The following is a 13,660-nucleotide window of genomic DNA, read 5'->3' on the forward strand; positions in this document are numbered from 1 at the left end:
ATCTGCGTCACCACGTAGTACAGATATCGCTTCATTCTAAAGTTCATACACTCCACCACTTAGTCTATCAACCTAACTTAAACTGAAAGAAGATATTTTGTACATGAACCGTGATTCCACTGTCTGAATGTTCGGAAACCTGAAAAGTAGCAACTGGTATGTTTGGTGTGAGGCAGTATAGGCGAGTAAAAATCGTATAGAGATATCGTTAACGATATCCGGAAGAAGATGTCGTCGTCGGTGGCAGCTAAATGAAAGTCGAGTGACAGAGAGACAGTGAAGAGATACAGAAAGACGTGAGAGCAAGAGCGAGATAGAGAGATAGGTGGTGAGAAATGGTGTTTACCTTTCATGCATCCGTATTTAGTATCTGGCACAAAGCCGGGGGGACAGAACTTGCAGATAGGCTTGTGCTCCTCCACGTAACAGGGGGCATCAGCCGGACAGGTGGAGTTTCTGCATGGGTCCACGCAGCGATAGTTGCGGCACGCCAAGTCTGGAGAGCAGCCACTGTCTCGCAGGCAAATGGAGAGGGAGGGATTGCAATTTTGTGTGCAAATGCAGACAGGACGGTGGTCCAGGACATCGCAGGTTTTATCAGCCGGGCAGGGCTTTTTCTTTCTGACGTTACACGGATTCTGGCATTTCCCATTCACGCACGCGGCGTTCGACGGACAGTCGAAGTCCCTGGTGCATGTCAACGTGTCGGGGGCGCATGTCAGTTCGCCGACCTCGTTTACGACGAAGCCGTACTTGCACACGCACATCGGCCGGTGGTTACGCACCTGGCATCTCTTGTTTACCTCGCAGGTGTATCGAGAGCTCAAACACGGGTCCCGACATTCGCCCGTTCGCGTGTGACACGACAAACTCTCCGGACAGTCGCGATCCGACGAGCAACCGATGCTCGGTGTAGGTCTGGGATTGAGCGTGTCGCATTTGGGGTCTGGATGACAGGCCGTGTGGGGCATACCGATATAACACTGCGGACAGGAACACCGTGGCTTGTGCAAAACCACTCGACACAGAGCGTTGATCCCACAGGCACCGCGGAGACCACACGGGTCCACGCATTGCAGGTTTATGCAGGCTTTTTCATTGGGGCACTCTAGGTCACTGGTGCATTCGCGCTCTATCTCAACCAATATTTCGATGTTTTTATTTTAGAGTTCGTAGTGTCATTGGTGTAGAGTCGGTGGAACGGGTAGTGGTTGTGGTTGTGGTGGTGGTGGTGGTGGTGACGGTGATGGGACAGGAAAAAAAAAGAAAAAAGCATATATAAGAACTGTGAAAAGAAACTTTCTCACAAATAACATAAACCACATGCTTTGTATTTATAATACGGAAATAAAATAGGGTAGCTCTTGTGAAGAAGTAAAATAGAGAACGAACTTTACAACTCTTTTACGACAACACGAGGTGTCAACCTCTGGTTGTCCAAAGAAATATATATACATACGGGTGTATATATATATGTACCGTACATTGGCAAGCAGCGATATTTACAACACAAGCCCCCACAGAATTCAACGAGAAAATAAGAGGAAATGTAACAGTGGATAAATCCAGCAAAAAAATAACAAGCATGGGTAATATGAGAATGTCCCTTTCGCAGTTCCCAATCTGTATCATTAAATCCTATGTCTAAAAAAAACGGTTCATCGGTGTTCACTGTGAATGTGTACCTTTTTTGTCGTTGCAATTAAATGCCGTCTATATGTCTCTCTCTCTCTTTCTTTATATATATATGTATACTTATTTTTTTCATTAGCATTTTGCTCGATAATACGGTTTCCTCAAGACAGATTGGATACTGAAATAAACATTCTACATATGAATAGTTATGTGTGAGACATGTGTGATATGTGTTTCTTCTTCGGACACATTATGTACAGTATGCCTAACTGTCTAGTTATATATAAATATTTATGTATATATATGTACAGGTAATGTTGACCATTGTGAAATCCAGTGTCGTATAATATATATATATATATGTATAAAATCTGGTAACTGGTCCAATCACATCTGTCTCTCAATTGTTAACGATTCACTGGATTAATACATCTATGTATTACTTCAATTCCTACTAGACGATACATGGTTATTCTACGGACCATGTTCCTCTGATCGTCAGTATTGCTCGCTAGTCACAAATGCTGTACATGAAATTAATAGATCTGCCCGGTTAAACAGTTAGTAGGTCGTCTCTTACCTGTGGTGCACTCAACGTCTGGCGAGCCCCTGGTACCAGGCGGACATCTGCACACAAATATCGCACCGTCTCGGATGCACTCTGCACCCTTGCCGCAACCGTTCGTGCGACAATCGCCTAAGCTCTTGTCTGCGCTACCTGTAATCACAAATCAACCATTAGTCTGTAATTCGTGGTCCACACATGCTAGAAATTCTAAGATAAAGTAGCTGTGAGGTTAGATAGTTTTGAGACAGGGTGACGTCTTAGGGTAATGTTGGATTTAGGTGGATTTGAGATTGGATGTATAGAAATAGGCTCCTATGTTAGGAGTAGGTGACTTGGAGATGAAGTAGTGTTTGCATAAGTCTCCTTGGAATAAGGTATTGGAATGAATTGACCTTGATATAACCTAATCCTATAACCTTGAGATCAAATACTAGAACATGATGACCTAAGAGAATATAGGCTTAGGTGACTCCAAATGTTGACCTATGTCTAATATTCCTACTAATTCGTTGAAACCCGTATACTACATAGTCTTCAAACTTACAAGCTTGCATCGGATCGCCAGACGGATAGTTCGGTGGGCAGTAACACTGTGGCTGGTTCTTGTAAATGCGACAAGCAGCATTGACCCCGCAACGAGCGTCCTTGCAGAGTTCTCCTCCGTCGCAGATACAAGCCTGATGAGGATCGCCATGGCATCCAGGATCGCAAGTGCACTCGAATCCATTCAAAGTCTCTCTGCATTTCGCGTTCACTCCGCAAGGTCTCCTCAGACACTCGTCTCCTCCTGAAACATCGAACGTGTCCTTCAAAAGTCCTTGAACAACAACAAATAAACTGCATCTCAATACCTTTCTTGCAGTTGATCTTAGGGTTTCCGTAGTGTCCAGGTGGACACGAACACTGGGCCTTTCTGTTGACTACCCTGCACTGAGCGTTGAATCCACAAACACCGTGTTGCAGACAAGGATTCGTGCAAACTCCATCCTCGCTGCAGCGTTTGTTCGCCTCGCAGTCGTCGTCCCGGTGACATTCCAGCTGGTAGCATTCCTGACTGGGTTCTCCCTGGAAACCTTCTGGGCAGAGGCACACTGCACGGTGATTTGACACGCGGCAAAGGGCGTTGATGCCGCAGGGAGATCCGTTGGCGGAACATGGGTCCTCGCACTGGCCGTTCACGCAGGATAAAGATGATGGACAGTCGGAATGAGTGCGGCAGCCTACCAGGCACAATCCTCCGTCGCAAACGTAACCCTACGATAAGACATATGAATAAATTATAGGATAGATAAATTAGATAAGTAGATAAGTGGGGTATGTTGTAAATAATAAATGCAACTTATTATAGAAAGCATGAAGTAAATTACCTTCGGGCAGTAATTATTGATGTCACACTTGATGCGACATTTTCCGGAATGACAAACTTCGCCGCAGGAGCATTGATCCTGCAAGGAGCAGCTCGTCGTGCAGAAACCGATCTCGTCACACTCGCAAGAGCCATCGCAAGGAATCATGGACTTAGCACAGCTGATTAACGCGTTTCCGTAATAGTTAGCTGGACAACTGCATTGTGCCACGTGGTTCACCACCCGACACCCTGCGCACTCTCCGCAAGCCTTGCCACCCTCGCATGGATCTATAAGAGAAACCGTCGCTCTTAGAACCCATTAGTTCACAATGTCATACGAAAACTTACTTTTGCATTTGTTGTTAACGCAAGATTCGTCGTTGGGGCAAGAGTTGTCGCTGCGGCATCCAATATCGCACAACCTGTTCTGGCAGATCTGATTCGCCGCGCAATGATCATCGCTGTTGCAGATAGCCTTGCAAATTCCAGCGTCGCATCGTTCGTCGCTCAGGCAATTAGCATCGCTACGAAACGATTTACATATTGTAACCAGTTCGTAACAAGGAACAGCGTGTACTTCAAGGATTAATTGTTTCACCTTCTGCAAGTGGCGTAACAGGATCTTCCATAACAAGTTTGGCCAGTCGCGCATTCCAATTCCGTGTTGCAAGGAAGGAACGCCTGTTTACATCCAATTACGGGATCGCCAACAAGCGGTGCGGGACACGCGCATAATTTCCGGTGATTCACGACCGAACACTGAGCGTTCACTCCGCAGGCGTTGGAGAGCGAACAAGGATCTACGAAAAGTCATCAGAAATTCATCAAAATTTAAAAGAAGAAAATTTAGAAAAGCTGTAGAACCCTCGAAGATTCTAAATATAATTCCTGACAATCTACAGGCTAACCTATCAAATAGTAATTATTAAACCCATCACTACCGAGTGCATGCAAGGTTCTTACCCTGACACTGGTTGTTTATGCAAGCGAAATTTTCCTGGCATTCCACATCGGACCGACATCCAATCACGCAAACAAGTCCCTCGCAAATCTCTCCGCTCCTGCAATCCTCGTCCCTCCTGCACAACGATTTACAGATGCCCGAGGGGTCGCAGCGTTCGTTGCTGAGACAATTCAAGTCCGTAGAGCACACAGGTGTACAAACTCCTCCGATGCACGCTGTTCCCGTCGCACAGTCTCTGTTCGCCTGACAGGCAGGTCCAGGTGATCTCAAACAAGCCACTTTCGCGGTTGGGTTCGGTATGAAACCCGCGGGACACGAACAAGTGGCTCGTTGATTGAACACCGTGCACTTGGCGTTGGGTCCACACGGAGTTGCCTCGCAAGGGTTGGTGCATTTGTTGGTGATGCAGGCTTCGTTCGCGTTGCAGTCCTCGTCGGCGCGGCAGCCGAATGTACACATGTTGTGCAGACATATGTGACCCAGGAAACAGTCGTTGTCGAGTCGGCAGGTTAGCAGGCAGTTGCCGCGGACGCATTTCTCGTTGAACGCGCACTCGTTGTCGCTGGTGCAGATTGGGAGACACACGTTGTCGCGGCATGTGTTGCCTTCGTTGCAGTCGTTGGTGTCTCTGCAGGACACGGGCACTGGAATGGGGAAGTATTTGAATCATAACTAGTTGCTGGACTTTCAAATTTAATCGGAAGAAAATTATGAGGGTAGAGTTGATTATGTGGGTAGAGAAGATGAAGGTCTAGATGATTGTGAAACCTCCTAGTACCATCTGCTACCACTCGATCCTATCACTACACGTCCCTGCTACCGCTCGATCCCATTACCATGCAACCCTATCACATTTAATGACCATCTCACAAAACTTACATCTCACACACTCCAGCTCCGAGTTCCCAGTGAATCCCGGAGCACAGCTGCACTGTTTGATATGACTCTTCACATTGCACTCCGCGTTAATTCCGCACGCGGCTCTCATGTCGCAAGGATCGAGACATTGTCCGTTCTGGCACACGTCAGATAGATTGCATTCCTCGTCGGATTGGCAGAACGCTAAAGGAATTTCAAATTAATTCGATCGAAGATTATTACGTATAATGGTTACGTAGCACTTACGTCGGCAGATTCCTTCGTAACAATAAGTATTGGTCGAGCAATCAGTGGCTGACGAGCAAACGACCGGTTTGGGCCGACAGCCTATACTTAAATTGTTAGGATCACCCTCGTAATCGGATCGACACTGGCAGGCTGCTGCGTGATTAGCAGCCACGCAGTCTGCGTTCGGGCCACATTGTGTACGCGAGCAAACATCTAAAACGGAAGAGCAGGATTATGTAACTGGTAATTTGTAATATGGTTTGAGAAGAAAATGTACGCACCGAAACACTTTGGTATGTTGTTGACGTTTATGCACTTGGCGGTCAGTGGACAATCGTCGTCGTGCAGACACTCGACTGGTGGTTGACAGCCACTGTTGTACGGATCGCCAACCATGCCTTGTTGGCAGTGACACTTGTAGGAGCCTCTGGAGTTCTCGCATATCGCTCCAGGGCCACACGGTTCGTTCAGACAGTAATCGATCAGCTGGCAGCCATGAGTTGGTTCACCGGTGTATCCCGGTTGACACGTGCAAATCTAAAAGATAATAGTCTTAATATTTCAATATGAGTTTTACTTATTACAAGTAATTACCTGAACATGTCTCTCCGCCGTGCAAATAGCATTAACGCCGCAAGGATTGTGGGCCAAGCACGCAATCCTGCACTTGTGAGTATCGCAGATCTTCTCTCCACTGCAGTCATCATTGATCTCGCACTCGATGGGCTGACAACCGATCTTGTCGTCTTTGGCGTTTCCAAAGAATCCATTCTTGCAGGAACACACTGCCACGTGGTCGTTGGCTCTGCACTCGGCGTTGCGTCCGCAGAGGACCAAATCGCACGATTTCTGACACTCTGCTTGTCCAATGTTGTTCTTAATACATCGCTCATCGTCGGAACAATCATCGTCTGATGTGCATCGCAGTTCTTGTACGCAGATGCTGTTGTGACAGTACTGATACTCCGGACAGCTGGAATTGCTTTTGCAGGTAGGCTGACAGAGACCGTTGATGCAGAGCTGGTCGCCGATGCAGTCCCTTGTGCTACCGCAGAGTGCTGGACAAATACAAAACTTGTAAAATATCTTCTTTCAATTTTCGTTCATTTTGTTTGACTTTTATATACCTGTACATATTCCACCGTTGCATGCCGATCCCGTTGCACACTGAGAATCCGATTTACAGTACTGAACAGGTGTACAACCCAGATTTGGGTCACCGGTACCACCTGGCTGGCACGTGCACACAGCACTGTGGTTTAACGGTGAACAATCCGCTCCTTGGCCACAGACGTTCGACAGAGAACAAGGATCGACGCACTTGTGATTGAAACATGCGTCCGAAGGACTGCAGTCGCTGTGGTAGTTGCACTCCAGGTGAACGCATTCCAACTGAAATTGTAATTACAGTTTAAGAGAATCTAATTGCAATTATAGCTTCGAGAATCTAAGATGATTAACTGCAGAGTTTAAAATGATCAAAGAGGTTGAGCAAAGGTTTGATCAAAGAATACTCACAGCAGGATTTCCAGTGGTTTGGCCAGGACATTTGCAGAGGGGAACGTGATCCTGCACGAAGCACTCCGCGTTCCTGCCACAGGTAGTCGAAACGTCGCAAGGATTCGTGCATCTGTTATCGATGCAGGCTGCGGAATTTGGACAGTCGGAGTCCGTGAAGCAAGCTCCAGGTTGCTTGCAGCCGGACTTGAAGGGATCTCCTACTAGACCGTGTGGACAGACACATTCGTACGATCCTTCTGAATTCTGGCAACTACATGAGAAAATGTTTCATAATTACTGTAATGGATAATACTAGTTTCACTTTTGTTGTTCACGTATCACAATACTTACACTGCAGAAGGATGGCAAGGGTTCTTCAAGCACTCGTTAACGTCAACGCAGATATCGCCTGCCAGGACAAATCCAGGATAGCACTTACACTTTCCAGTGTGATCGTACGCCACACAATTACCGTATCCACAGTCCACCTGGTTACAAGGACCTAGACACAAAACAAATGTTTATTTCGAAACAAAATTCAAATGACATGATAATAATCCGAAATAATTGTCAATCACTTACTGCTGCATTTGTTAGTATCCTGATTGCAGTATTTGTCCGTGGGACAGTCAGTGTTGGAGAGACACTCCACTTTGAAGCACCCAGCCGAGTCACCTATGTACCCAGGTTGACACTGGCAGGCAGCAGTGTGATCCAGCACGGAGCAAACAGTATTGGGTCCACAGTCAACCAAAGAACATGGATCTGTGCAATTATGTTGGACGCAAGCCTGCGAATCTGGACAATCAGCGTTCACCGTGCACTGATGAGGAATCACGCATCCTGATCCCACAGGATCACCAGCGGTGCCCAGCGGGCAGACGCAGCGGTAAGATCCCTGAAGATTAACGCACTCCGCACTGGAATGACACGGTTGATCCTCGCATTCGTTCACATCCAGGCAATGTTCCGGTCCAGCGGTGAATCCGTGACTGCATTTGCATTTGTTGTTGATGCACACCTCGTTGTTCTTGCAGCCGTTGTCGGAAGTGCAGCCCACTTCGCACACTCCGTCGATGCACAATTCACCGGGCAAACAGTTGCTGTCGCTGTAGCACACTTTGACACAGATGCCGCTCTTGCAGCGCTCTCCTTCGGCGCAGTTGTTCTGCTCGCTGCACTGACATTGACAGAATCCGGAGACACACACGTGTTGACTGGGGCAATCTTGGTGACCGTCGCAGATGCCGGGCACTCGGACACAGCCCTGCTGGGGTGTGGGGTTCCCGTGAAAACCGAGGGGGCAGGTACAGGTTGTTGCGTGGTTGGTGCAACTGCAGATGGCGTTTGGACCACAGACATCTTTCCTTTTACATGGATCTAAAAAGTGTAATTATAACTTTGTGATTATAGACTTTTACCAGTTAACTGCTGAATCACCCTACTAGCACGTGTGACTTATCTAATTTATGTTTAACTAGTTAAGTAACAAACCTTGACACTTATTGTTGATACACGACTCAGTGGAGGGACAGTTCTTGTTGCTCCGACATCCCAGAATGCAAACTCCATTGACACAGGCTTGATCATTCTGGCACTGATTGTGTGTGACGCAAGGAATCATGCACTTGTTGTTCAGACACTTTTCACCAGTCGAACAGTCAGCAGTTGCCCGACAAACAGCTATAAGGAACATTCCTTAATAACAAGATTCTACAGATATTACAATTGAGTACAAGAATAAATCTTACCTATGCACTGTCCATCGAGGCACACGCTTTCGTCACAATCAGCATCAACGGTACAATAATTCTTTACGCGTACACATCCATCTTGCGGTCCTTTCGACGACGGAACAAACCTGTGTATACACTTGCAAGTTGGTTGTCCATTGATAACTTCGCAGATGGAATTAGGTCCACAGGCATCTTCGCAAGGATTGACGCAACGATGGTTGTGGCAGATGGAGTGCACAGGACAGTCCTTGGCGCTAGCGCAGTATCCTTCGGGTTGACAGCCTTTGCCGTAGGGATCGCCTACGAAATTAGGTGGACACTGACAGATGGGGTTGCTGGAGGGTCCTGGAACGCAGAGGGCCGACTCGTGGCAGGGATTTGGATGACAAGCTTCGAGGGCAACGCACTCTACGTCGGGCACTGGGTTCGGTCTAAGCCCAGGCGGACATTGGCAGATAGCTCTGTGGTCGTCCGCGATGCAGACAGCGTTTACTCCGCAAGCGTTTTCGTCGCAAGCGTCGTAACAAGTGTGTGTCAGCCTGTTGCAGAGTTGAGTAGGTGGACAGTCGATGTTGTAGACGCAAGGAACCGTGCGACATCCTTTCACAACGTCGTTGGGATCGCCGGCGTAGAGTCCAGGTGGACATTCACAGTTGGCAACGTGATTGTGGACCACGCAGAGAGCGTTAGGACCGCAGGTGACGAAGTTGCATACCGGCTGACAGATCAGCAGACCTTCCTCCGTGCTCCTGCAGGTCTGGTCCTCCGGACACTCGCTGTCGGTAGAGCAATGATCCTTTCTAGGAGTATGACAACCCTGGCGATCGTTTGGATTGCCTACGAATCCTGGTAGACAGTCGCAGCGACCGCGATGTCGTTCGGCCACGCACTGAGAGTTGATCGCGCAAGTGAAACTACGACACACGGAGACACACTTCAACACACCCAGAGCATCCGGTCTACAGGCTTCCGTCGAGTGGCAGTCGTCGTCCGAAATGCAGTCGGGAACCGATGGTTTCTCGCAGGAGGACAATATGGGGTTCCACTCGTATCCGTCCTGACATTTGCAAGTGGCATGACCGGGGATTATATCTGGCTCGCACTTCTGGTGGGCACCGCAGACCACCTTGCTGCACGGATTCACGCACTCGCGAGCACCACTGTCCAAATCGATGCAGAAGGAACCCTCCTGGCAGTCGGAATCGTGGTTACATCCGGGTGTTATGACCGACTTGGACGGCTGGCAGCCTTCCACCAGGTTGCTGGGGTTACCCTGGTACCCGTCGATGCACAGACACGAGGACACGTGATTCTGAGTGATGCACAACGCGTTCGGACCGCACTGCAGCTTACTGCACGCGTCGACGCACTTTCGAACACCCTTGCCAACTTGGAAACAGATTTGCTGCGGTTCGCAATCGAGGTCGTTAGAGCAGTGGCCGTGAAGGTGGCAGCCTTTGGTGAGGTCGTTAGGGTTGCCGCTGTAACCTGGAGGACACAGGCAGGCTCCATCCTGACAGACGGACCTGGGACCGCATTTCACGTCGCTGCATTTATTTATGCACTTGCCAGCCACACAGCTGTAGTCGAAGGGACAGAGTACAGTGTCGCTGCAGATGCAGGTTGAAGGATCGGTGCAGGGTCCCACTTGCACCTGCTGACAGCCGATGAAGGGGTTGCCGAAGAAGCCCTCTTTGCAGCGACAGTCGTAGCTGCCAATCGTATTGATGCATACCGCGTTGTTTCCGCAGGCGTTTCCGTTGCACTCGTTGATGTCTATAGAAATTAAACTCGTTAACCATGTATCTAGGTACTAATTCTTAATGAACATTTGTACCAACCATGACACTGAATGTAAGGATTGCCCGCGTAACCAGGAGGACACAAACACTCGACAGCGTTAGGTCCAGCGTTACAGTGTGCGTCTTTGCCGCACAATGCGGTAGAGCAATCGGACTTCTGTTGCACGCCACAACCGTGATAAGGATTTCCACTCGTGCCAGGATTACAGACACACTTGGCTTCCTGCAGGGTATACTCGCAGTGGGCGTTGGTACCGCATCCAGGATCACAGATAGCAGGATTGATCGCTGTCAGGTTATAAATCATTAGTGACTTTTTTGTGGAAAGGTTGTTGGTTTAATTGTAACACTTACGTGGCATGCAGAGGAGGTCAGGATTTCCAATGAAGTACGGGTTGCACACACACTTGTTCGTAGCTGGGTCGCAAGAGGCACCAACGCCGCAGACTACGCCTTCGCAGCGACGCTTGCACCTTCCGCTTATGCACACGCTTGGCTCCGCACAGGGAACTTCCGGTGAACAGACGTCCGGTTGGCACTGACCTCCAGGGAATGGATTACCCATGAAACCTTCGATGCACTTGCAAGTTGGTCCGCTGTAGCTGACGATGCACTGGGCTCCCGCACCACAGACGAAGCCATCACATTCTGTGAAGACGTAAACGTTAATCAGAAATTCAGAAGATGAAACTTTGAGAACCTGCTTGCTATTCAACAGCAACAGCGTTCTAAACTGTTGGGGATATTCCGTAGATACTCACGCGAAACACATTCGTTGTTTTTGCCCTCCACGAATCCGATCACGCACCGACACCAAGCAGCATGCTTGTCGGGTTCACAATACGCGTTCGGACCACAAGGTATGTTGTCACAGGGGTTCACGCACCGTCCGCTCACGCAAGCGAAGATATTATCACAGTCGTCGTTAGAAGAGCACTCGTTCTTCGCAATAGCAACTCCCGTACAACCAGCACCATAAGGATCACCCACAGTTCCCTTCGGACACTCGCATATATGATCACCCTTGGTGTTGATGCAGTAAGCACCGTGTCCACAAGGATTATTCGCGCATTCGTTCACATCGATGCACCCGTGTTGAGGATCTCCTTCGTAGCCAGCCTCGCACATGCACCTCGGTGGGTCGCTCGGTGTACACTTGGCGTTGATACCACATGGGAAACGGTCGCAAGGGTCTGAAATATTTAGAAGATTTTTAAACAACTGTAATAGTCAAAGTACACTAAATCAAGTGACTGATGAATGACTAATACCAAGTGACTAAACGTATAAAGTGACTTACTTTTACAAAGATTGCCATCGAGAGGGTCGGAGTAAAACGGTGGTGGACAGACGCATTCACCAGGCTGCACACACTTCTCGTTAGCTTTACACTCGTTGTCGTTTGTGCATCTCTTTTGCGCTGGGGAGCAGAGACCGTTGTATGGGTCTCCACCATAACCGTGTGGACAGGCACACTGATAGGAACCTGGCAAGTTTATACACTCGGCTCCGTAGCCACAAACCTGGTGTCCAACGATGCACTCGTTTATGTCTATAAATCAGAGTTGGTTCAAAGATAATCGATGAGGGATCGATAAGGTCAATTAAGATAAAGGGTAGATACAAACCCTCGCAGGAGCCGTCAATTTTGGTGGTGTATCCTTTAGGACAGGCACAGTAGCTAACTCCGCCGGCAATTGTTATGCACTCAGCGCCGCTGGGGCACTTTTCGCCCTTGGAGCATCCAGCCAACATGCACTTTCCGTTCACGATCTTGTACGGAGGTTGACATTGACATTCAATGCTGTTACATTCTGCAATTGTCACAAATCAGCTTATAATAAATTCTTCAAGACTTATTTTAAAATAAAATAATATTCCACCTTCGCAGAGAGAGAAAGGATTGCCGTTGAACCCAGGTGGGCACTGACACTCGTAGCTGCCAGGAAGATTCTTGCAAATGGCGTTAACCCCGCAAGCAGGTTTCTCCCTGAGCTCCATACACTCGTTGATGTCCCTGCATTTACCGGATTCATGGTCCCGGGTGTATCCCCTCTGACAAATACACACACTGCTGCCCACAAATTCGTCCTTGATGCACTGTTCCCCAGCCGGACACGGGGTGCTGGGTCCACAAACGTGAGGAGCCTTCGACTCCTGGCAACCACCGCTGTAAGGATCCCCTGTAGTGCCACTAGGGCACTGGCAGGAGAAGGAACCAGGCTCGTTGTTACAGATCGCTCCCTGAGGACACGGGTTGATCGCGCACTCGTCGATGTCTCTGCAACCACCCTTAACTCCAGGCTTTCCGGTGTAGCCGCTGCGGCAGAGGCAGGTGGCCACGTCGTTGGATAGCATGCAATGTGCATTTGGTCCACAGGTCAAGTCCTCGCAAGGATCTGATTTAAAAAATATTAGAAAAGTTTAGTATTATAATTATAGTATTTAATATTAGAAGGTTGATCATTAAAATCAAGATTCATGAATATTTACGTCTGCAGTCGTTTCCAACGTTGGGCTCCGGACACAGACACCGTTTCTGCGGGTCGCAAATGGCATTTCCAGGGCAATCACCGTCAGCTTCACAAGTGACTATACCGACACACTTGATGTAAGGATCAGGATCAGGTATCGTACCCTCTGGACAGGTGCATGTGTAGGAACCTTCCGTATTCGTGCAGGTAGCTCCATGACCACAGGCGTCGTGTCTACTACACTCATCTACGTCTGTATTCAAAATAATTATTAAAATTATTAAGATAGTTCAGTAGATAAGTGTGTTATTTGTGGTCCTGACGTACCCAGGCATTGTTTGAAGGCATTTCCTGAGAACCCTGGTTTACACTGGCAACTAAAGCCACCCAGAGTGTTGGTGCAGATCGCGTTTCTTCCACAACGGCCAGAAGGACCATTTACGGCGTCACATTCGTTTATATCTAGTTTGAAAAAGAAATTAACCATTAAGTCCAAAGACCATAAAGTTCGTAAAGTCTGTAGAGT

General features: G+C 48.3%; 1 protein-coding gene across 1 annotated transcript in view; it reads right to left on the reverse strand.

Moving 5' to 3' along the window:
* The window catches only part of dpy (fibrillin-like protein dumpy), a 123,192-nt gene that overhangs the window by 80,223 nt on the left and 29,309 nt on the right, over positions 1-13,660 (reverse strand). The window contains 26 exon segments of the mRNA XM_076531097.1: positions 347-1,132; positions 2,216-2,353; positions 2,748-2,990; positions 3,055-3,457; positions 3,571-3,839; positions 3,900-4,075; positions 4,150-4,351; positions 4,515-5,159; positions 5,395-5,577; positions 5,641-5,835; positions 5,904-6,159; positions 6,217-6,680; positions 6,750-7,014; positions 7,141-7,393; positions 7,474-7,624; positions 7,705-8,502; positions 8,617-8,805; positions 8,874-10,634; positions 10,700-10,948; positions 11,015-11,308; positions 11,422-11,853; positions 11,961-12,212; positions 12,289-12,474; positions 12,544-13,059; positions 13,154-13,387; positions 13,462-13,596. Of these exon segments, the coding sequence (XP_076387212.1) occupies positions 347-1,132; positions 2,216-2,353; positions 2,748-2,990; positions 3,055-3,457; positions 3,571-3,839; positions 3,900-4,075; positions 4,150-4,351; positions 4,515-5,159; positions 5,395-5,577; positions 5,641-5,835; positions 5,904-6,159; positions 6,217-6,680; positions 6,750-7,014; positions 7,141-7,393; positions 7,474-7,624; positions 7,705-8,502; positions 8,617-8,805; positions 8,874-10,634; positions 10,700-10,948; positions 11,015-11,308; positions 11,422-11,853; positions 11,961-12,212; positions 12,289-12,474; positions 12,544-13,059; positions 13,154-13,387; positions 13,462-13,596 (9,675 nt within the window).

Source organism: Megachile rotundata, chromosome 4, assembly GCF_050947335.1.
Source record: "Megachile rotundata isolate GNS110a chromosome 4, iyMegRotu1, whole genome shotgun sequence".
In the NCBI taxonomy this organism is placed as follows: domain Eukaryota; kingdom Metazoa; phylum Arthropoda; class Insecta; order Hymenoptera; family Megachilidae; genus Megachile; species Megachile rotundata.